The sequence below is a fragment of the Ceratosolen solmsi genome, unplaced genomic scaffold, assembly GCF_000503995.2.
Source record: "Ceratosolen solmsi marchali unplaced genomic scaffold, CerSol_1.0 scaffold41, whole genome shotgun sequence".
In the NCBI taxonomy this organism is placed as follows: Eukaryota; Metazoa; Arthropoda; class Insecta; order Hymenoptera; family Agaonidae; genus Ceratosolen; species Ceratosolen solmsi.
Genome location: NW_011948424.1, coordinates 3,229,906 through 3,253,106, shown reverse-complemented (window position 1 = coordinate 3,253,106; position 23,201 = coordinate 3,229,906). Strand labels below are relative to the sequence as shown.

General features: G+C 25.6%; 1 protein-coding gene across 2 annotated transcripts; it reads right to left on the bottom strand.

Annotated features, from left to right (window-relative positions):
- Positions 1-84: 84 nt before the first annotated feature.
- On the bottom strand, positions 85-19,682 carry lqf (epsin homolog lqf). Of its 2 annotated transcripts, XM_011499977.1 has the most exons (13): positions 19,596-19,682; positions 9,143-9,235; positions 7,612-7,870; positions 6,230-6,429; positions 6,100-6,145; positions 5,690-5,852; positions 5,229-5,358; positions 4,192-4,285; positions 4,049-4,057; positions 3,457-3,575; positions 3,120-3,318; positions 2,386-2,562; positions 85-509 (listed from the first exon to the last, which is right to left on the bottom strand). In XM_011499977.1, the coding sequence occupies exons 2-13, from the start codon at positions 9,233-9,235 to the stop codon at positions 355-357; spliced, it is 1,644 nt and encodes a 547-aa protein (XP_011498279.1). In that variant the 5' UTR covers positions 19,596-19,682; the 3' UTR covers positions 85-354. The 2 variants fall into 2 exon arrangements, with proteins under 2 accessions (XP_011498279.1, XP_011498280.1); XM_011499978.1 differs by lacking the exon at positions 4,049-4,057.
- Between the last annotated feature and the right edge of the window lie 3,519 nt (positions 19,683-23,201).

The window sequence follows — 23,201 nt, the reverse complement described above, 5'->3', positions numbered from 1 at the left end:
TTTTGTTTCTCCACGTTTACGTGGGTGGGTGTGTGTGTGTGTGTGTGTGTGTGTGTGTGCGCGCGCGCGTGTGTGCGAGCGTTTACGTGTGTTCTAATGTATGTTTTCATAATCTTTTAATTTCAGAGATTGCAGAACAGCGATAATTCTCTTGTACTCCAACTTGTACACAACGTACTTGCAACAAAGCCTTTTGACTCGATAATTGTTTATACCGCACAGGGCTTCGTTTTCGAAAAAGTTTTGTTATCTTATGCGCGTATTATTTAGCTGTTATCAAGCGTGCGATGCATCGTCGTACTCCTCTGCGCGGGAAGTGACGGCACGGATGTTGCGATGCTCATTGGCAATCGGCTACGAAAGGAATGGATTCGCCGTGGCCGCCGTTGTCGGTGTCGAGGTCGCATTTGCGTTCGTACTGCTCCAGGGATCCAGTCGAATCTGATTAATCGAAGGACGTGGAGGAGGCGTCACCGGTGCGAATGGATTTGCCGAATACGGTATGGGTGCTGCAAGTATTTACAATTGTTAGCAAGCTTTCATAAGAATTTCATAACAATTTTTATATGGACAATTTAGGCTGCAGACGAATGTTCTATGTTACATAAAATTCCTCGAGCCGTTTATATTAGCACTGCGTAAGACAAAGATGAAGAGTTATGTAATTAGTTATTACTATTGGCAATTGTGCTTTATATTCTGCTAAAAATATGCATACAATATCGAATGCTTAAGTGAACGTGTCATTTTTACAAAGATTATAAAATTCTTTTGCTTTCATGCTTTCAAATCTTTTAATACCACTGTAATTTCAAAATATTAACAAGGAATTTTATGTTTTCGTTTTATTCAATGTAATAATTTGACAGACCAAGAACAGATTAAATTTTCAAATATATGAAAAATATGACGTTTAGGAAGGAGACTTCAACTAAAGTTTCATATCTCTTAAAGACATTTATATTCAATTTTTAATTATATTAATAAACAATTGCACAAATATAATATGTAGTAATCGCTTATTTTTAAATATTTTGTTAATACACTTTTTAAGCTAATACGCAAAATATAGAATTATTACAAATGAATTACTATTGTTTGCAATTCGTTTTGCCAGCTTTTAATTGTCGAAACTATGAAAAATGTTGACACATTGTACATATACACAGTTGGAAAGAATTTAACAATAGATTATTATTAACCAAATTAACTATCAATTAAGCAATAACATATTTTATTAAATATTATATTTTGCAATCTACTGTTTGGCAATATTTTATAATCCTTTCTTTCATTTTCAAGTGCTGTTAATTTAATTATTTTAAATGATGTTTTTACAATAATGTTTGTTTGTATTAAATAATTTTCATATAACTTTTTCAATGAAAGCAACGGCATTATTGTTATCATTTAGCAATCAATATTTTAATTTTAAATTATTACTTTTTGGTGTTTTACTTTTTGCATTATTCATAAAAATAAATTAAATTCATACAATTCATTATCTAAACATTTAATTTAATTTAATGGCATATATATAATGCTAGTGCTTTTTAGTTTTATTATTTCTTAGCAACTATATACTATAAACAATATACTATAAACATAAAGCATAATTTGATTTCTACGTTTGTTCTGTACTTTAGTGTTTTAAAGTCTATTTCAGAATCGTTTTCCCTACTGTAGATTGTATAAGATTTCTGGTCGGTTACATGATATCACTATATCTTCTATTTATAATTACCTATTTCTTTCTAAAAATTACCATATTTTATATTTGATGAATATTTTATTATTTATCGATAAAAATTCTATTATTATTATTATTATTATATTTTAAAAGTAATAAAACTAATAATCTATTTATTAATTTGGGTATATTCATCAAAGAATATGACTAGTAAACTATTATATCGTATAATTTTATTTGAATTAATCAATAAATTATTTCCAATTGTGTAATAACATATACTACTTTTACATTTACATTTACATACAGACAACGAATATAAATAAAAAATAAAAAAGAGTAGTTTTAATAAAAGTAAAAGGAAATTTCTAAAGAATAAAATTAATTTCAGATATATAATTTTTAAAAGAAATTCTACTTTAACATTGGTTTCGTCATGCCACCATGCATTACTATTCACTGTCTTTTAATGTTTTTTTTTTTTTTTTGTTTGTTTTTTGTTATACTTACAAAAATTACTTCCAATGAAATGCTGCTACACAGGCATAGAGTAAACGTTAAAAGATTTTTAATTTGGTTTTAAATTACTGCCAATTATATTATAATTTTTTCTGAATTAATTTCAAATACATTTGTACAAATTTATATATTGTTTAAATTAATATAATTAAATAAGAATGAAACGTGACGATTACCCGCTGGTGTTGGTGCTGGAGTTTTTATCGACGATGCGCTTACGAGATTATCGAGATTTACGAGAGCCGAATTTTCACCCAGAAATGATTGCGGAGTCTTTTTCACTGCACCTGTGCTAGGCGGCATAGTGTCCACGAGGCCTCGTAAATCAAACGGATCCGGTGAAGTTGTATTACCTGATTATTAAATATTATTTCAGGATTATCATTTCTCTTTTAGTTACAATGAAAAATATTTATTTTACTGCTAATAATTATTTTAAAGCATAAAAGTACTTATTATTATTATTATTAATTTTTTAATATAATTGAATATCTCATTCAGTCATATTTGATTTAAATTTTTAATATCATTATTTTCTCTAGAACACTTATTTATTATAAAAAGAAAATTGTACAGCAAAGAAATAAATGTATTAATAGTTGAAAATTTCCTTCGATAAAGTTGATTATTACTGTAAATGCCTGTGTTGAATATATAATTTTATGCAATTTTAGATGCTTTTTTAATAGTATAATGAATTTTTTTTCTTCAAAAAATATATTAATACTTTTGTACATACTGTTTAAGAATTAAGTAAGTACTTATTTAACATCACTTCTCCATTTTTACTTTAAATGTTATATTTTTATTAAAAAAAAAAAAAAAAAAAAAAAAAAAAAAAAAAAATTAAATAAACCCCGTATGTTTATTTCAATTATTTACAAAAGCATATTTTCTAAATTATAATTACCATTATTTATTGGTTGTGGGCTAGAACCAATTTTATTTCTATTGCTAATAACGTCAAATTCATCGAGGTCGCCAAGTGGACTATTATTTTCTTGATTCGAAGATGTGGAATTAAAAGTCGATCCTAAGCCATTAAATCCATTACTATTCGAACTAAAATTGGCAGTTGATGACGATATATTAAATCCAATAGGTGCCAGCTATAATAAAAGAAAAAATAACATTTCAATTTTCGAGCAATTACAATACTTATTATTATATCTTAAAAACATATTGATTGAAAGGAGTAGTGAGTAAAATTTCGGAATAATGTCAATTATATAGAATTCAATGATTACTTTCGTATCTGCAGTTGTTGAAACAGGAGCCCAAGGATCCAGTACGCGGGGTGGTACTGGTACTGGAGTCACTGTTGCCGGGGATGGTGCAGGAGCTCGCCAAGGATCGACGGTAGCAGCTAAAAATAAGTATATTATTTACTTATTTAAGATTATTCTACGACATTCATTGATATTACATTTTTAGAAATGTTGGAAATTAATTTTATGAAAAAATTATATGTACTCGTTTAAAAATTATGCACATGAATTGATGTAATTCGATAAAAGACGTTATATAATATGATGTACAAGCAAGAGAACAGATGTACTCATAATATTTATTTCATTTATTTTATCCTACGATTTATCAAAATATATACCGAAAGTTGGTTGGTAAATTAAAAAAAGAAATTGTTATTTATAGGGCTTTTTACGCATTAAATAGAATAATTACGTAACGCCTTCTTTTATAACGCATACGAGAATGTAAATAGTTAAATGAAACTCGAGCAATAAATTTTATAATTATTCTGCATTAAAATCTGCATTATAATTTATTGAGTGAGTTAAAAAAAGTTAGCCTATTATTAATATAGGATTATGCATTTACCTGGAGATCCTGTTAGCCAGAATTAAGAAAGTGTCGTAATCATGCAAAAAGTACAAAAAAGATGTTAATTTGAAGCTGATGTTAAAATTAATGTGATTACGAGAAAGTAAAATATATTTTTAACTTATTGGAAATGTACTTACTCGGTCGTTGTGGTAAAACTGGAGCCCAAGGATCAAGCGCTGATCCGGTAGTGCCATTGTTTGTTGCTGGAGCAGACCATGGATCATTTTGTGTCTAAAAATTATATTTGCTTAATGTATTAATGAAGTAAAAGATCCTTAGATATAATGAAATGAACATTAAATGAAAGAAAATATAAATTACATTTATTTAGTATATGTGGGCTTCGATAGATAAATGGATGGGGATAATAGATTTCATAAATCGATTTTAATAAGTAAAATAAAATAATATCTTTTACATTCTCATTATCTCTCCAGGTCTCGGAACTTTGAACAATCATAATATTTTAATAAATTAAATTATAAATTATATAAATATATAATGTTTTTCTATCTTATAATTTACATAAAACAAATCATTTTAATAATCAAATATGATATTTAGTTGTTTTTTTTCTTTACAAAATTGTTGTTTTTTACACCAAAATTTTTCATTCTTTCATTCTTTCAAAAGGTGAGTATTGTAAAAACCGATGAATGTAGATTAAATTCTCGATTAAGTCATTAATTTTTTTATCGATATTGAAATTGTAATTAATTTAACTTCTTTACAGAATAATTTACATAACTTGATTTAGCATAACATCAGAAATTTAAAAAAAATCTAGAAGTAGTATGTAAATATGGTATTAATGTGTGTAATATTTTGTAATAATAAATGAGAGATCTAAATTTGAAATATGATAAATAATGAACCACCTTTTGTTTATGACAACATTGTCTAAAAATGTTTTTCTTCTAATTATTACAGAATATGATTTTATAAATTACGAAAAATAATGAGCTACAATAACACTAATAATTTACGTAACAAACTTTTATTTATTTATTTATTTATTTATTTTATTTTTATTTTTTTGCACCAACATACCTTGTAAATATTAAATAGCGAAAGATCCAGAGACTGCCGTGCAAACATGCAAAATGAACGTTTCATGCACTGTCAATTATTTTATATTCATTTAAAAATGCAATTTACATTACAAGTCGTGTACCTGAGGTCTTGGAGGTGGAGGCGTTGGTATCGGTACTCCCCAAGGATCAAGTTGAGCATTCGTGCCACTGGCCTCCCCCAAATTCACATCGAGTAGATCGAGCATGTGACTTTGTTTCTCCTGAGGTGTTCTATTATAAAATCAATATATTTTTATGCGACTTGTAGTCAATGATATATCGTTATATATTTTTAACAAAGTAATGTAAAATTTCGATGCAATATAGCGAGTATAATGACATTAACGGCAATGTATTTGCATTTCTTAAATGTGATTAATGACTTGACTTCAATGGCATTAGCTTTATCTAGTTACGTAAAAGTATTGTCAATGTAAATACAATAGTAATATTGACGTTTTACGAGCAATAATACATCGTCTGTTCTATTTAAGCAAACAAGAAGTGCCGTTCAAATTTTTTTTAATTATAAAGAAAAATGTTGAAAATTATGTTTACTAACTTAAAGTCTTGTTGACTTTGGCTAAGTGCCAATTGCAGCCTAACATCATCGCTGCGCCTTCTTTGCTCTTCCTGTTCAGCTTCTTCCCTCGACATTGCTAAGGCGAGTTGCAGTTGAAGTTCTTCTTCTCCCACTGTTTGAGGCCTGGCAGCCTCCAATTCGGCTGAAAAACAAAAAATGGGTAACGTAATGAACTATTACTGCTTCTAATTAATACTGTACGAGCATGCCAAAATTAAAATTTATATCGTCTGTAAGTCAAGAATAATTAAATTGCAATCTATTGATAATCATTGCTGATATTCAAATAATATCACATCGCGATGAGCTATTAAGAGATATGGCGAAGAAATTTCTTGACTTTGGAGATATAACATAAAGTTAATGAAAAGCAGTAAAGAGATTCTTACGTCTTGATGAAGATTCCGACAGATGACATGGTTCCCATTCTTGAAACTACAGGTATAATTTAATATTTAGACTTTCATAGATAATTTACTAATGAATAGCGATTAATTGATTACGAATGTGTAAACTTACGTCGCTGCTAACTGGTGAAACGGTATCAATCCCATCACTACCAAAACCGCTGAGAGACTGTGCAAATCTTTCTTTAGCTTTAAGTGCTCTTGCTCTTTCGTTTCTTAATCTTTCATCGTCCCTTAATAAGGCCACCAATTGCTTAGCTTTTTCTCTTACATTTATCCCTTGATCTTTATGTCCCTCCATGTATTGAAAATCTGTAAAGTTTTTCGGTAAAAATAAGCTTGAAATGCCATTTTAGAGGGATAAATGATCATTTTAACAATAAAGCAGGATCAATTATTTATGTAGATAGAAAATTAATATTATATTAAGATACGTAGTATGAAGAACTAATGGCTAATGAATGATACACGCACGCACGCACATATTTGTAAAATCTTACATATAAACAGCAATTTATGAATCTTCTATAAATGAAATTGGTGGCTTCAATTATTAATTAAACGTGAGATAATTTCGACTAAATAAAAATAGTGAAATTTCACTTATATTAAATTTTAATAAATATTACATTCACCTTTAAATTTTTAATTAGTTTTCAATTACCATCAGTAATAAATATGTTACAATATAACTATTAATAAAATATCAAATATGTATATTTACTATGGATTAAGTTTATGTACAGTAATGTATTCCAATAATTAATCATTCAAGAATTATTAAAAAGAAAGAAATGTTTTTTTAAATCTTCACTACCGAATAAATTGTATTTTATAATGTGCTATCATATAAATATTTAAAATACTTGAAACTTTTTTTTTTTTTTTTTGCATTAAAGACTATATATTAAGAACATTTCAAAGCAGTTTACTTAATTTTTGCTTCGTACATTTGCTTAAAAGATTAAAAAGTCTTTAACAGAGAAATGAATTTATATTTAGAATCTAATGAAAACATTTTTGTTAATAATATTAATATTATACGTACATATGGTTTCACCATTTTTCTCATAATATTTAAACAATTAAAATGTTTTACTAATAACAGATTATTCGGATAAATTTTTCTATTACGTTTATTTCATTTTAATGTTATTTTAATTTCACGTTGTTACAATTTCACATAATAATAGCATAAGTACTTGTAATGCTCAATAATAAAATTCAGCGAACGTAGGAAATATGTCGCTCTAAGAAAGCTTATAAAATCATTAATAAACCCGAGAGCAGTGGCAATAGAGGTGTGCGAATGTTGGGAACAAAATTTGACTCCCGTGCACTTTGAAAGCACAGTTTTTAAATTAAGGCAGAGTGAGCTGCATAATATAAAGGATATAAAGTACTCAAAAAGGCGAAAGAGTAAAGTAAAGGAAGTAGAGTAGGGGAGACGGGGTCACGGAGCCACACCTAAAGGAGTCGGGAGACGGGGCGCACCTTTGAGTGTCTGAATGGCGTAGATGTTCTCCTTGCATTGTTGGGCGACCTTCTCAGTGCCGGTCTTGATGAGGTACTCCAGGAGCACAAGGGCCTTATACACGTGTCGCCAGTTCTTGCCATGGTCGTTGAGACGCTTCCATAGCATCTGCATGATCTCCGTGAAAGCGACGACGTTGTAGGTGAGGTCGGCAATTTCTCCCATGAGAGTGCTACTCGGGCCCCAAGGATCGTTGCTCGTTGCCTTGCGCACTGCTTTCTACAAGTTGATTTGTAACAATTAGCCTCGTCGAATAATATGTCTGCCGAGTACGTTATTATTCGTATTAAACAGAAAAAAAAACAAAAAACAAAACAAAAAAACATGTTTTTTTTTATCGCCGACGAAGAAGGAAGTGTACATTGACAGACACTTTAGCTAATAGTGACACTTAAAATATATTGTCAAGTGGTTTTTAGCCGATAATAAATGAAGTAGAAATACGAATTGGAAGTTTATCTATGTTAATGGACAAAACTAATAATAATTAATCGATGTACACGATATTACAATTGTACAACATATGAATTGGCTTTTAAATGCAAGTGATTCGGTAATATTCATTGTTAAATTAATATTTCCACACTGGATATATATAAAGCAATTTTAATACTTGAAGTTATTTTGTAAATAAAAATAAATAATTAAAATCCTTTCTTTATTGGAAATGTATGAAAAAATATATAATTATAAAACGCAAAGTAGTATTTTTTTTTTTTTTTTTTTTTATTATTATAATTCTCTAAATTAGTTCTATTTTGCTGCTTAGTATTGGTAATAAATCTATCTAAAAAAAAAAATACTCTAAATAAGTGTATCGATTAAATAAATATCAAACACATATATTAATTATAAATTCGTTCACATTATGATATATTAAAGATACCACTTGTAGATAAAACTATTTCAAATCCATGAAATTCCTTTATATATTAATTTTTCTTTTCTTTTCTTTTTTTTTTTTTTATCACGAGCTGATATCTTTACTTTAATCATAATAATTTTCGCAACGAATTAAGTTCGAGTTTAAAAAATATTATGTACACGCATGAATCTTTAATCAATGTACAGTCGCATCAACGTATTATAAGAAATTCATTACTATTGTGATATATTTCTTTCTTCTCTTTGTCGCGGTACGCATGCATGGACTTTCTAAAGAAACTAAAAAAGCATAACATTTAAAAGGAAAGGAAAAGTCACTTTTATTTAACAATGGCATGTCAATTTTCATCTTTTATAGTACTTTCTATATTAAAACCAATAATAAATGTGAAAAGGCACGAGTGGGAGTTTAAATTGAGCGGTGAAAAGAGTAGCCGATTGACAATTAATGCTAAATAAAGCTTGCGCGTTCGCATTATAATATAATAAGCTCATAAGCTAATGATAAAATTTAGAAGAAGAGGGGAGGATGGGAAGAATGAGAGGTGCGAGTAGAAATTATTGCAAACGGAAAGGCAACTCGATGGTGCGTGAACATTTGCTCACCTGAGCATTGCTGTAGTTGTGGGCAAGATTGACAATGTCTCGCCTGATGCCAGCCAGGTTAACCTGCATTACATCTTGTCCTTGTCGCCGCATCTAAAACATCATTTATTACCTATTATACTTATTATACGGAGTAAATCAATTTATTAAATGAGAGTTGGAAAGTTATCATGTACATTAATATTGCACTGTACTTTTATTGTCTATACTTTCATAATTAATTATATTTTGTACAAATATATTCTTCTTTCCTCCTTGGCTCTTTATACATATTATTTAGAATATTTCCTTATTGATGCTCAACAATGGTATATATAAAATAATTACATTTAATATTATTTTCTTATTTAACACCATCGTATTCATTTGGATAATAACATTTTAATATACTAAAATACAAAATTTATACTATATTATCAGTTTTTATTAATTAATTAATATTATTTAAAAATTTATCTTTAATTTTCAATTCAGGAAATTAAATTTACCTCAGATAATTATAAGATAAAACAAAAATTTAAATTAAAAACAAGTATGTTAATAAAGGACATATTTAGCTATTCGATTATTTCATATGATTAAGTTTTATAAATAATATATCATTGTAAAATAATGAAGGAATATGAGGTTAAAATAAACTTATTCGAGTCATTCAATTAATTACTTAAAATACATAATTAATAAAAAAAAAAAACTACTAACACGACGAGTAAATAAATTATATGAAACAAAATTCAAAGATATTTTATAAATGTAGTTAGTATAAATGTAAAGTTCAATAATTAATTATGAAATTATACAGACGTATATAAGTTTTTTTTTTTTTTTTTATAAATATTACAACTTTATATCATAAATCACATATAGCAATAAATGACAAATACCGTTATACTTTATACGTTTTTTTTTTTATTACGATATTTTCAGTTTAATTTAGCTTTATAAAATATATACATTGAAAGTTCGGTATTTAAATTAAAAGTATAATTTTTTAATACGAATTTTATTTTATATGTTATACATTTCATATATATATATATATATATATATATATAAATTTACCAGTTATAAAGAAATGGATACTATAAGAGTGATCTATGAATACCGTAACAACGTAACAACAGTGCGTGAAAGAAAAAACCAAAGCAGGAAAAGAAAGTTTATCGAGGACGGAAGATCACAAATCTGGAAAGTATGAAGTGTGGAAATAAAACTCTACACAGCTAACCTGTAATAGAAGGACGTTGTTCAACTTAATTGCTAAATATAACTAATAAAAAGTTCTTTATATCGTCGTATGGACAATATTCATTAGTTTTTTTTCTCTCTTAAATTTATCGTTGTAATTATTTATAATTAAATAAATAAATAAATAAAATTACATAGATTGTCTCTTCTATTTTAGAGGCTCGATAAAAATTTACAGTTAGTTGTGGATAAATCAAGGTTACATTGAAATATGAATTAAATCACTATAATATATATTTCTAACATATACGATGTTTTACATCTGTTTTATAGATAGAAATTTATAAGAATATTTTTAAGAAGTTTATAAAATATATAGAAATAAAATATACGTATATGAAGAATAAGATATTTTGTTTCAAAGAAAAACCCTTTAAAAGTTTAGGAAATTAATCATTCTTTTCTCTTCAAATTCTTAAAAATGATTAATTAATTATATTACAATTATTTATTTAAGTACTGTTATTTATTAGATTATTCACATATAAAATTATAATAAGTAACGTTAAGAAATTTATTTTTATTATTTTTTTTTTTTTTCAATTTGTTTAATGTATGATTTGTAAAATAAATTATATTTGCAATTATTTAAAATATTTATAAAATAAAAGTCCTTTAACAATCATTTTTGTTTCTTAATGAGCGACTCATTGCTTTTCAATGCTAAACTATTTTCCACAATAACCTCTTCTTCTTTAATGTAAACTAACAAGGTCACATAAAGAAAAATCTATCGAATATAATTAATTTATATATCGACAAACATCTATGCGCTACAAATTTTATAATCTTTATGCTTTCTTTATATTGTCATCGACAAACTTTAAATCGACCAAATATTTTTCACGTATGTAAAAATTATATTTTTATGGTATTAGTAAAAAAAAGCGTTAGAGTAATTGAAATTATTATGTGTCATCATTTTCATTTAATTTAAAATTACTTAGTGTTTCTAAAAGATAACTTAGCCACGCTTTTATCCACGCATTTATAATTTAATCACAAGCGCGATACCAAAGTATTCTCATACATTCAAACGATTATTAGTGTTTAATGTATATTAAACTGGCCATAATATAATTTTGGCAGTAATTATTTATAAGAAAAATACTGATTTTAATTATTTTTATACTTTTATTTGACACTCGTTAGTGTAAATTGTTGAAAATTGACCGATGTCAGTTGGTAAATTTATGTCAGCTGACAGACAATAAAAATCAATGTATTAATATATTGAATTTTATATATTTTAATTATAATGAAAAATAAATCGAGTGATTATTTATTTTTAGAAATATTTGATATTCAATATTTAAACTATGTTGTGCACAAATTATTAATAAACAACATTTTATTAGTAAGTTACTTGTCAATTTCGACAAGTCACTTTTGTTTCTCTAAAAATATTTCTCCAATAGTATATATAAATTACACTTTGTTTATAAAAATAATTTTGATTTAACAATTCGTAACAATTATGATATTATTTATTAATTTATCATTGTACGCAATCATTCATATGATGCTGCTAATTAACATACAAGCATTTAAATAAACAAATCAAGAGTGAAGGTTGTTGCAACATTATTGGAAATATAAACATAATATCAAGTCAATAGCCATTTAAATATATCATTGTATATTGTTATAATTATATACGTGTATGCTAATCCTTAGGATATATCCTATGATATATAAAATGAATAGCTCAGTTAATTTGCGATTGTAATGTTGCGACAAGCATGTTGAAAAAATGTTTTTTTACTTACAATAAGATCACTTTTCTAAGTCATACTTTCAACAATCATTTATAAATATTGCAAAATATGAAGTAACAGCCACATAATTTTAAATATTTAAATACTTTTAATAAATAAATAAATAAATAAATTATATTTAATAAAAGCAAATCGTAGACATGAAATGGATGTTATTATTTTGAGCTTGTATATTACAATGGTACGATAGGGCAATTTACTTGGATAGAGGAAGTGTAAATGACAACTATACGCATGAACACACAGGCACGCGCACGCACGCACGCACGCACGCACGCACGCACGCACAACGTGAAATTGAGTAGATCATTCGTTGCCAATTGAGATGCATATTTGACAGACACTTTATTTATTAATACCTTAGTCTGTAAGTATTTTCAACGATAAAATCAATAATAATAAAATTAATTTGTAATTTTTGCGCTACAATACAACATAGAAACATTAGATAAATTGAAACTTTACATTCCGAACATAAACATTAAATTTACACATGTAAAGATTATTTCAATAACTACCTCAATCTTTCAATTATAAATTATATAATTTTTATAAAAATATCAGTGCACAAAAATTTGTGAAATAAATAAATTTGTTGATACATAAATCTCTATCGTGAGGAAATAAACTAAACAAGTATGCACAATCTATAATATAAAAATAGAATGAACGAACTAAATGAATTAACTTGTTTCAATATTATTATATTGTTCAATAAAATTACCATTTTTATGAATGATGTAAAAGCTAAACGTATGGTTTTCACCCTCATATAATACAAAATATTCTCAATAATTTTAAATTAAAATCTTATACCTTTCAGAATTTACGCAGCATATATATTATTAAACTCTTTATTTATTTCAGATGCACATAAGCTACTAACAGGATTTGTTATCGTCAAATATCTTGGAATAAAATAAAAGACCTTCAGTATATTAGTAGAAAATAATTATCAAGTGCAAAATTAAATAAAATAAGAACAAAATTTTTTTTTTTTTTTTTTTTTTTTTTTTTTTTTTTTTTTTTTTTTTTTGTTAAAATACAATTAAAATAATAAATCCATTCTTAAATCTGCAGAATTTCTTTTAATATTTATAAAAAGTTATTAAATATTAATAAGTTAATAATATTAAAGTAATATTATAAAAATTATATATATATATATATATATATGAAAGTTAATGTTGTATGAACAAAGTAGTCTATCATGTCGCAAGAAAAAATCGATAAAATTTTTTATATTTCTAAGAACTCTAACAGGACACATTGATATGGTGAACAGTGAAGTTTAGTAGTTGTCACTCGCGTAAGTATGCGAGCATAGTTTGCGTGCATATATGCACAAGAGATGTTTAAGCTTTGTTGATCGGTTGATCTTAAGGAGTCATTGTCGCTTTTAAGAAGCGACTGACTAGGCTAATTTTCCCTTTGAATGCGATTATTATTAGCTCCAGTTGATCGTTTCATATTTTTCCACTTATCGGCCTTACATAGCGTACGTATTGTAAATGTCAATATCACTTGAATTATTACAGACGTACATAGGTGTCGGCGCATTCGCATAGCTTTGCAAATTGATTGTTTTTATCGATGAAGACAGCTTGTATCTCAGGATTTACATGTTCGCAATTTCAACATAATGAATCGTTGACTTTAGACAAATCGTAAGAAATGTTGGTAGCTCATTTCTTTATTTAGTATTTAAAAAGCTCGGTTAAATTAAAAAAAAAAAAAAAAAAAAAAAAAAAAAAAAAAAAATTTCAACCTTCCACTAGATTTCGTTTAGCAAGTTTATATTAATAATTAAAACTATGATTGTAATTTTTTCACTATACAGATATTTGGATTTCAATCTAGGGTTTGTATATGAATAAATAACAACGATAGTATAGCAGAAAATATTGATTTGAGAAAATTGCACATCACAATCGTGTAAATAGATGTTCTGTCGTTATAATACAAGACTCAAATACTTTGACATATCCAGAAATTCATTGAGAAGTTATTTTACATAAAACTGATTTGCATTTCTTCTATTATTGTTCTTATGAACAAATAAATAACATAAAATTAATCAACGGATAGTTTTGTATTGCCAGGTAAACATTTTACTCGCATTGATTGAACTATGAACGTTTACAGATTTTTTGCAAAAATATAATTACCAAGTTTTTAGGAAGTTTTTACTTTAAGAGTGTCCATAATTCCGTCAAGTTTATTATTATTATTATTTTTTTTTTAAATTGTCTCGAATCAAGTAGAGGCTTATTATTAATAGTTTCTTTTCAAATCAAAATCTCATTGCATTGAATCGAATAAATTATAGTTTCGCACAAATGATCAAGTAAGTGGATCAATGGAAAGTATCCTTATCCTAGTATCAATATATTTTTAAGATACAAATGTTTTTATGAAAAACATTTCATTGTTGGCGATGCATTAAATAAACCGATGTTGTCATAATGTGAATTGTTCTACAACGTCATCTCGACTAAACCCAAGTTTTTCACCCATTTCAATTAACAATAGAAAGTAAAAGTATCATTGCCAACGAGTTCGCAAACAATCAAAGCATTATATTATAAATTAGCATAAAATTTTATAATAAATGGATTTTTCCGTTATTGCAAGAACCCTCAAATGAAAATGCGCTTCACGCATTTGACACACATATTTTCAAACAAATGCACTTTTAGTATCGCATACTTGAATAGATAATCGTGATGACGCGTCGAGCGAGGATAAAATGTTAGTTCGGAGAGAAAAATGCGGACTATCGCGTATGCACGATCAATTTAATAGTGGCCGTAATAGACTTTGCGAATCTCAATAAGATAAGAATTGAGGAGAGTCTTGATATTTTTAAGTCGATTCGCTTAATTCGTGTACACGACGTTAGAGGGACTTTAGAGTTTTCCGCGTAAGGATTTCACGTGACGGTTGGTAACCAATGCGGTAATTTCAAAGCTGAATAGTCGATGCCATTATATCTTTGCTTTCTAATTATCCCATTCAAGTTTATATTGTTCGTCTGCAAGGGAAATTCACATTTTCTTTTTTTTAAAGCTGGACACAATTTAAGCGTCGAGTCGTTGGAGGTTTCATCTACGAATATTTAAATTTCGAATGCTCAATATGTAATTTAGATTTATGCATTAATTATACGTTCAGTATTTTAGCACGTACTTCTCAATGCCACTTTTCAATTTATATTCAATATTAGTTAATATATTACATATAATTACGAATTTCAAATTATATAATGTTTCAAATAATCGCCCGTAATAATGCAAAAAGGGCACATTTAAGTCTCTGCATACAATTAGAATAATTTGATAATAGCTTTTTATATAACAAGCCAATTATTATTTCGAAAATCAAATAATAAACAATTTTTAATTTTTAAATAAATAATTAAATATAAAAAAAAAAAAGAAACATAAAACGGATTTTTTATTCAAAATTAAAATCAGACTTGTTTTGTTAAATAATCGTTAGAGTATCTTCTGTATATTCATTGTATATAAAACACCGCCTGAATAGCTAATTTAAAGTATACCAAATTTATTTCAACCTTTAAAATTACTTAAAGCATCTCTTACTGTTCCATATTATCAAATAATCTTAATAAATTATTACTTCTATTGAACACTATCAAATATGTTAATACTAGATATATTAATATATAAGTAGTACTTGCATATATGCATATATCATCATGCATATATGATGTATCATAATTTACAGATAAATATTATTAATATTATTAATATAAATATTACCAATATTAATAGCTTTGTTATTATTTCGTATATCACTGCATAAATAATTTAAGAAACATAATTAATTAACGATCTTACTATAACATAATAAGATAGTATAATTATCTTGTATATTTATACATGCTTGTTTTTTTTTTTTTTTTTTAAGAATTTATTTATAAAGATTATTGAATGTTGCAATGAATATTGTAAAGAAAATATCGATATATTCATAGTATAATTCGGAATATAATTCAGAGTATCTAATCTTCTAGCATTCGGTATTCGAAACAATCGCAATTTCTACAAAATTACAAACAATTGATAAAAATTTTAAATCCAAAGCTTTGTTGAATTAAATTTTTAATATGTTAAATTTCATCTCGTGGCGAAATCTACCCACCCTACCCATTCCATTCATTTTCAAATGGTTTATAAATGATTCTTTACAGAACATATTCTTCTGTGCAACAAGTTTGTATTTTTCCACTTTTTCATTTCTCGAAAAGTACTGTAGATGTAACTATTTTATAAAGAAATTATTTAATCAAAGGTATTTAATTTAAAACATTAGTATTGTTTATTTGATTTCATAACGTGCCATGTATTAAATAACGTTATTCTTACTGCAGTTCAACACATAATAGGCTATATTAAACTATCGTTTGATAAATATCACGCTTACACTGATAATATATTTATTTATTTTTTTTTTTTGTCTGTACATGAGATAATTATTAGACACGTTATAATGAATAATAATGATATTTATTTTAGATGAACAAATTATATCTTATATTACAGCTCAATGGTTAATTGAATTTATCTAATAAATAAAATTAATCTAGATATTGACGCGATTTTGAAATTAAAATGTCAATACTAGCTGGTTTAAAGAATAGTTCCCCGTTTCTCTTCTTTCTTACTTATTATCCATTGAAATTAAATATTGTTTGGATTTGTTTGTTTTAAACGAAATTCATGCTTTTAATGCAGAAAAGAAATAATAATAATTCAATGCTCGCGTGACATTTTCTTGCTTTATGTTTCAATCGATTATGAATTAGAAGACTATAACTGATAGGAAAAGAATAAGTCTGAAAGGAGCGATTTAAAAAGCATTTTCATTTGAAAAAATATGAAAAAATGTCTCCATATAGTGTTTACATAGTATTGTTCATATAATCAAATAGAGAATACTTAATAACTGATAAATAGTGAATTGCTACAAAGTCAGTACATATTATATAATTATGTACAGATTGAATTATACATTTATCTAATACATACTTATTTTGCACTTTACTTTGTATTTATAAATTTAGTGAATACGGTAAAAGAAAAACGTTTAATGTATACAATAAATTGTTGAAAACAATAGAAGATAGATTTATTTAAAATTTCCAAAATAAATAAATAATTCTAATATTTTATATGCACATTAAAGTTTAAAGTACAGTCATATTAATTATATTCGTTATATTCTCTTTTTAAATTAATGATATCATTAAATTTACAATAATTTAAATAATAGGTAATATATATATATATATATATATATGTATACATGACTTTTGAATTTGATTTTATTATAGTGAACACAAACATATTATAATTTCTTATCTATAATATGAATACACAAGTCTAATAATTGTAAAAATTTCTTGTATTTAATTAATCAATGCTAGAAATATGAAAAAATATAAAATTGCTAATTTATCATGACCTAAGGTACCTTAAAAATTTACCTTAATTGGTAAATAGTAATTGATGAAAAAGTGTCCATTTATAGTATTATTTGAAAAATATTCGCACAAAGTAATCTAAATTAAAGACGCAATGATCAAAAGACTTCTTAAAAATAATTATTATTATTCTTAAATTATATTTAAAAATTGGAAAAATCATAAGCTATTTTACTGATTGTAAAATGTTAAAAAAATAATTTATTAAATATTTCAAATATAATTGACGATAGATTAAAAATAAATGAAATTGAAAATATTCATTAAATCCTTTACTATTTAATAATTTAAAATAAATATTTAATTAGTTCTCATTAAGTAAAATATTATTTTTAAATTAAAAATATGAGATTCAAAGAATTTACTCATATTTTGGATGGGCTACACAATAATAAATATATAATTTAAGTGATGTTAGTCATGAAATTCATTGCAATTAAAATATTATTTTAATAAATAAATTCTTAAATTGTATTTAGAAAAAAAAGGAAGATTATATTATAATGGATTAAATATATAAATTTTATCTATATTTTTTTTTTATTAAAACGTACTTTAAATAATATAACATTAGAAATAATCTAATTTTCCGATATTTGTTTTATTTAATTATTTTATATATAAATGTTTTTTTTTTGTCGTATTATTAAGTTCATGACAATCTTAATCTTATCGGATTGAAAATAAAATGGCAATGTGTCAAATTATCATAAACATTAGTTAAAAATATTAGTCAATAAAATAATTTCTCTAATTTTTGCATTTTTATGATTGAGTAAGTACATCATTAATTTTCTACAATAATCTGATTAAGCTATCGAAATGATAAGATTACGAAAGTTGAAATTGTTCATAAAAAGCAATAATTGGGGATCTTTTATCGGGAGATTGTTTACTTATAAATAAAATTAATTACAAATTACATTTTATTATTAATCATTTCACTATAATTTTATTTGTTCGAAATTTCAGCTTAAAAATATCAGCAAGTAATATAATCAGAATTACAGTAGTCGCATATGTGAGCGTGTTTATTTTAAATGAAAATGCGACAGTGGCGTGTTAAATTCTGCGTGAAAAACCTTTTTCTGTCAATATTAAGAATTTATAATATTTGTTGCTATAGTTATCGCTATAATAATTAAAGGAAATGGTAAAATTAATTTTTAAATATTCAAAATTTTTATTATAATTTTTAAAGTTTTTCCTTTTAATTATACATCTACTATGAGCAAAAACTAAATTTTTCATTAATTGTTTATTCAGATTTATCGCATATTTAACGTATATTTGAAAATATTATTTCTGGCATATATTTATTGTTTAAAATGCGTGCATGTATGCGTATTTATAAATGTGTGTGAAAACATATATTGAAAATTTGATTAATTCAACAAAACCAATGCAGATTCTATAGATTATAATACTCTAAAATGTTTAGTAATTCAATTCGTGCATAAAAGCAATAAAATTTCAAGTATCGTTTTATTTAATTTTAAGAAAAAAAAAAAAAAAAAAAAACGCTATAGTATAACAAATAATATATAATTTTTATTCAGAATGATTTCGTTTAAATAAGAATGTTTATTTTTCTTTATATATAAATATTTAAAATTTTTGTAATTAACTTTTAACACGTACGCTCCGCTTTGAATCTTTCGTTTATTTAAAGAAAGCACATTCTTTTACTAATTATTAATTGCTTTGTAGTACATATGAATCGTCCATATGGTGTATGCAATTAATTATAAGTGCGTGCAATTTAATCCATTTTAATAATATAAGAATTTTTCAAGTAGTACTTTATTATACTGAATAATGGAAACAATGGAAATGAAGAATCAACGAAATGCTATACAAATGATATCATAATGATGAAATGAGCAGTAAAAATAAGATTTATGCTTAAGATACTCACATTTGTTGCTTTGTCGTGTCAGTCCTTTCAGTCTTCACGGAAAATATCTCCTGACTATAAAAATACTTCCTTACTTCTCCGTCGTCTTTTTTTCTCGAAATCTCTGTCTCTCTCTCTCTCTCTCTCTCTCTCTCTGTCACCTGCAACATACGAGGTAATTCGTAAATAGTTACTGAGAGAAAAAAATGTTGTAATTGTGTTCCAATGACAGGGCAATACTGCTATTTTTTGTAAGACATTATCTTATCATTCTATTTAAGCTCAAGGCATACCGTATGTATCAACACAAGTATATAAAGGTGAAATGGAAACAAATCCTCTCGAATATGTTTTGCGTAATTCGTGCACGTACACATCTTTGTATGCTACAGGAACATTAACGATAATTAAAAGAAAATATAATTAAATTTAAGATGATAATATAAGAGACTGTATTGAAAACATAGAAAACGTATGAAATTATGCATCGAAATACATAATTTAAATAATTTGCAATTAATTTGAAAGCAAAAATGCACAATTATTTTCCCATTTACCAGTCTATACTCGGCGAATTGTAGAAATTATAAGCAGTAAATGATTTACACAATCTATACTCTTTTGTGCATTGCAATTGAAAGTTTTTAATAATTGTATAAACCTTAAAGTTTTGTTTATATATCATGCAATAAGCTGACCGACTTAAATACAACTTTTGCATAATGTTAGTTAAAAATATCATCAATTTTCCTTAAATTTTTACGTTTATTATTGTGTATTAAATAATTTATCAGAATGTCGTATATCACGAAAATTAAAAATACTACAGACATCACAGTATCAATAATAGCGGCTTGTTCATATTTGAAAAAAAAATAAGAAAAAAAAAAAGAAAAAAAAAAAAGAATCAATCAAAAAACGAGCAACAAGTACATAAAGTGCAACGTATAGAAAAAAAAATGCTCAGTGGGATTAATCATCGTCAGGGTGAGTATACTATCTGACGCGCCTCGTGATTCAGTGTCAAGCATTTAGGTCATTGTTCCAAGCGTGCGTACGTTAAAACAATTGAGAATACATAAAATCGCGAGAAAATTCTAACGATGAGTCCTTGTACACGAAGAAGAAGGAAAAGACAAGGTCTCGAGGTGAAGAATTAAAATTGGTTAAATCGTCCCTATTTTGAGCAACAATGAAGTTTGGTACTACTGCGTGGGCTTCATATCCATTCTCGTTTTTTTAGCCCCCCCCCCCGACAACCCACACCACCCCCCACCAACCGCCATGTATTTATGGTGATAGATAGTTTAAGTGCGCGTAAGTCGTCCAATTAGTAATATTTAAATATACACTTCCTGTTTCATATGATTTAAACTTCATACATAAGCAAATGCACATACTGTTGCCAATATATTTAGTAGATTTTCTTCAGTGGCCAAATTGATTTTCCGAGTTAATTTGATTTATGAGATAATAATTATTTACGCAATTAATATGATTTGATATATAATAATACTATGTAATGTTATGATATATTTTCAACAACAATATGAACAACGACACCGTACACAGTGTTTGAGTATATTGATTGGTATTACCTGATATAGTAGCTAGTCTGAGACACCTAACATTTTACATTAAGTTAACAGAATTATTCTGAATATAAAATTACGTTTATCTTTCATATAAAAGATTCATATATTACATACGTATAAATGAAATAGCAACTATTTATATGAATAACTAAATAACGATTATACGATTTTATTTCAATGTGACTCTTATGTAATAATCGAGTACACAAGATATCATCGATCTAAATAGAATAAGCGTACAATTATGGAATTACGAAGTGATTTCTGCATTGCCATCTGGTGATTACAAAACGATAAACTTTTTTTTTTAATATAGAAGAATGTTTAAACGAAGTTTTTATCATTTATCATTTACTTTGTCCAGCTACACTTTAAATGAGTATACTCGTAATTAGTTTCTATACATAAATACATCCCGAAGTAAATAAATTATTTGTTGTTCATATTACTTTATTAAGTTATACCGAAAAGAAAAATAAAAAAAATTCATTTCTTACTTTTTCGCATTTTATTTTTTCAAATTTCGCAGCTTGTTATATAATATAGTTTTTAACTATTATAGGTAATAGATTGTTCCATTTATTAATTTATAATGCTTAAATAAATTTGAAATTATGAAAGAATAAAAATTGCTTTAAGCGGATAAAATTTTTATATCGTTATCAGAAAATGAGAATTTTATTAAATATAAAAATTAATTGTATATCATTATTAAAGTCATTAATATCTTCATGTAATTTACATTTTAAATATTCCTTTATTATTCTATATATTTCATTAATAAATGCATGCTATATTTTTTTTCATTAACCAATTGAAAAAAAAAGAAAGAAAAAAAAAAAGTATTGTATTGTAAAGAAAGCATTATTGACATTTATTTCAATTTTTGGAATATTCTTCGAGTAATCATCACTCTTTTATTCTTATATTTCAGCATAGAAAAATTAAAAATTAAAGAAAGACTTAATATAAAATAAATCAAGGTTAAGGTTATAACCAACACACTTAACCATATCAGCCGTTAAGTAAAAGTTTTAAAATAACATGCGTTTATCGATATTCTTAAACTTATCTTTACTTATTAATTTAACGAATTAAACGAGTAGTAATTATGAAAACATCAGCAGATAGATTATCTTCCTCATAATTGAATAATTATTACTATATATACGAAATTAGAGCATCTTTTAAAAAAAAATATAAAAAATTTCGATCTCTTTTGAGGAGTGTATTTTTCTTCCGAATACTCTGATTAATTAACAGTTATTTCAATATGAACAATTACATTATGAATACGAGGGAGACAAAAAACAAATTGAAACTTAATAATTTCTATACTACAATATATTTTTATTTGATGATAATATTTCAACGTAAGTTCTTAGTAATTATGAATTTTACATAAGATTTAAGCACTATCAGATATTTATTCTTTTATCAATTTCATACACAATGAATCATGAACACGAATATTTCACAATTCTTTTAATATTAATGAAAATTATTTAAAAATCTAAAAATAAAAATCATTTGTTTAGATTGATTTAGATTAATTCGTAATATTAGTTGGTTATTTTTACCGCAATGATGCAGTTACAATCGATATGTAATTAAAAGAAACCTTATTGAATTTCCTATAAGTTTACCAATACTGATACATTATTCCTAGTAGTATCTAAACTACCAATGTTTTGTATTAATAATATAATACGTATAAAAATATGTATAAAAATTTCCACTTATTTTTTGACATTAATAAATGAAAATAATTTTCTTTTGAGAACTTTTGAAATTTCGTTTAAAATTTTATGATTCTACATTAACTGCTAAAAATATACACGATAAAATATATATTACCTTTGCATATTATTCATATTAACTAAAATTATTAATTAAAATTAACGATAAATTTAGAGCTTTAATAAGAAGCCTTTAAGTAGGAAGACATTTAAATGAATTTAATAAATTAATGTAATTTGACAGTTATAAGAGCCCTAAGTATTCAATTCGAATAGTAAATTCGGAATTAGTA

Excerpts from the sequence above, each read along its gene's own strand:
- lqf (XM_011499977.1), bottom strand. The coding sequence starts at position 9,235 with ATGCGGCGACAAGGACAAGATGTAATGCAGGTTAACCTGGCTGGCATC. Across the intron at positions 6,146-6,229 it reads TTTCACCAGTTAGCAGCGAC|TTTCAAGAATGGGAACCATG; the intron begins GTAAGTTTACAC and ends TTATACCTGTAG. Across the intron at positions 5,359-5,689 it reads CAAAGTCAACAAGACTTTAA|AACACCTCAGGAGAAACAAA; the intron begins GTTAGTAAACAT and ends ATTTTATAATAG.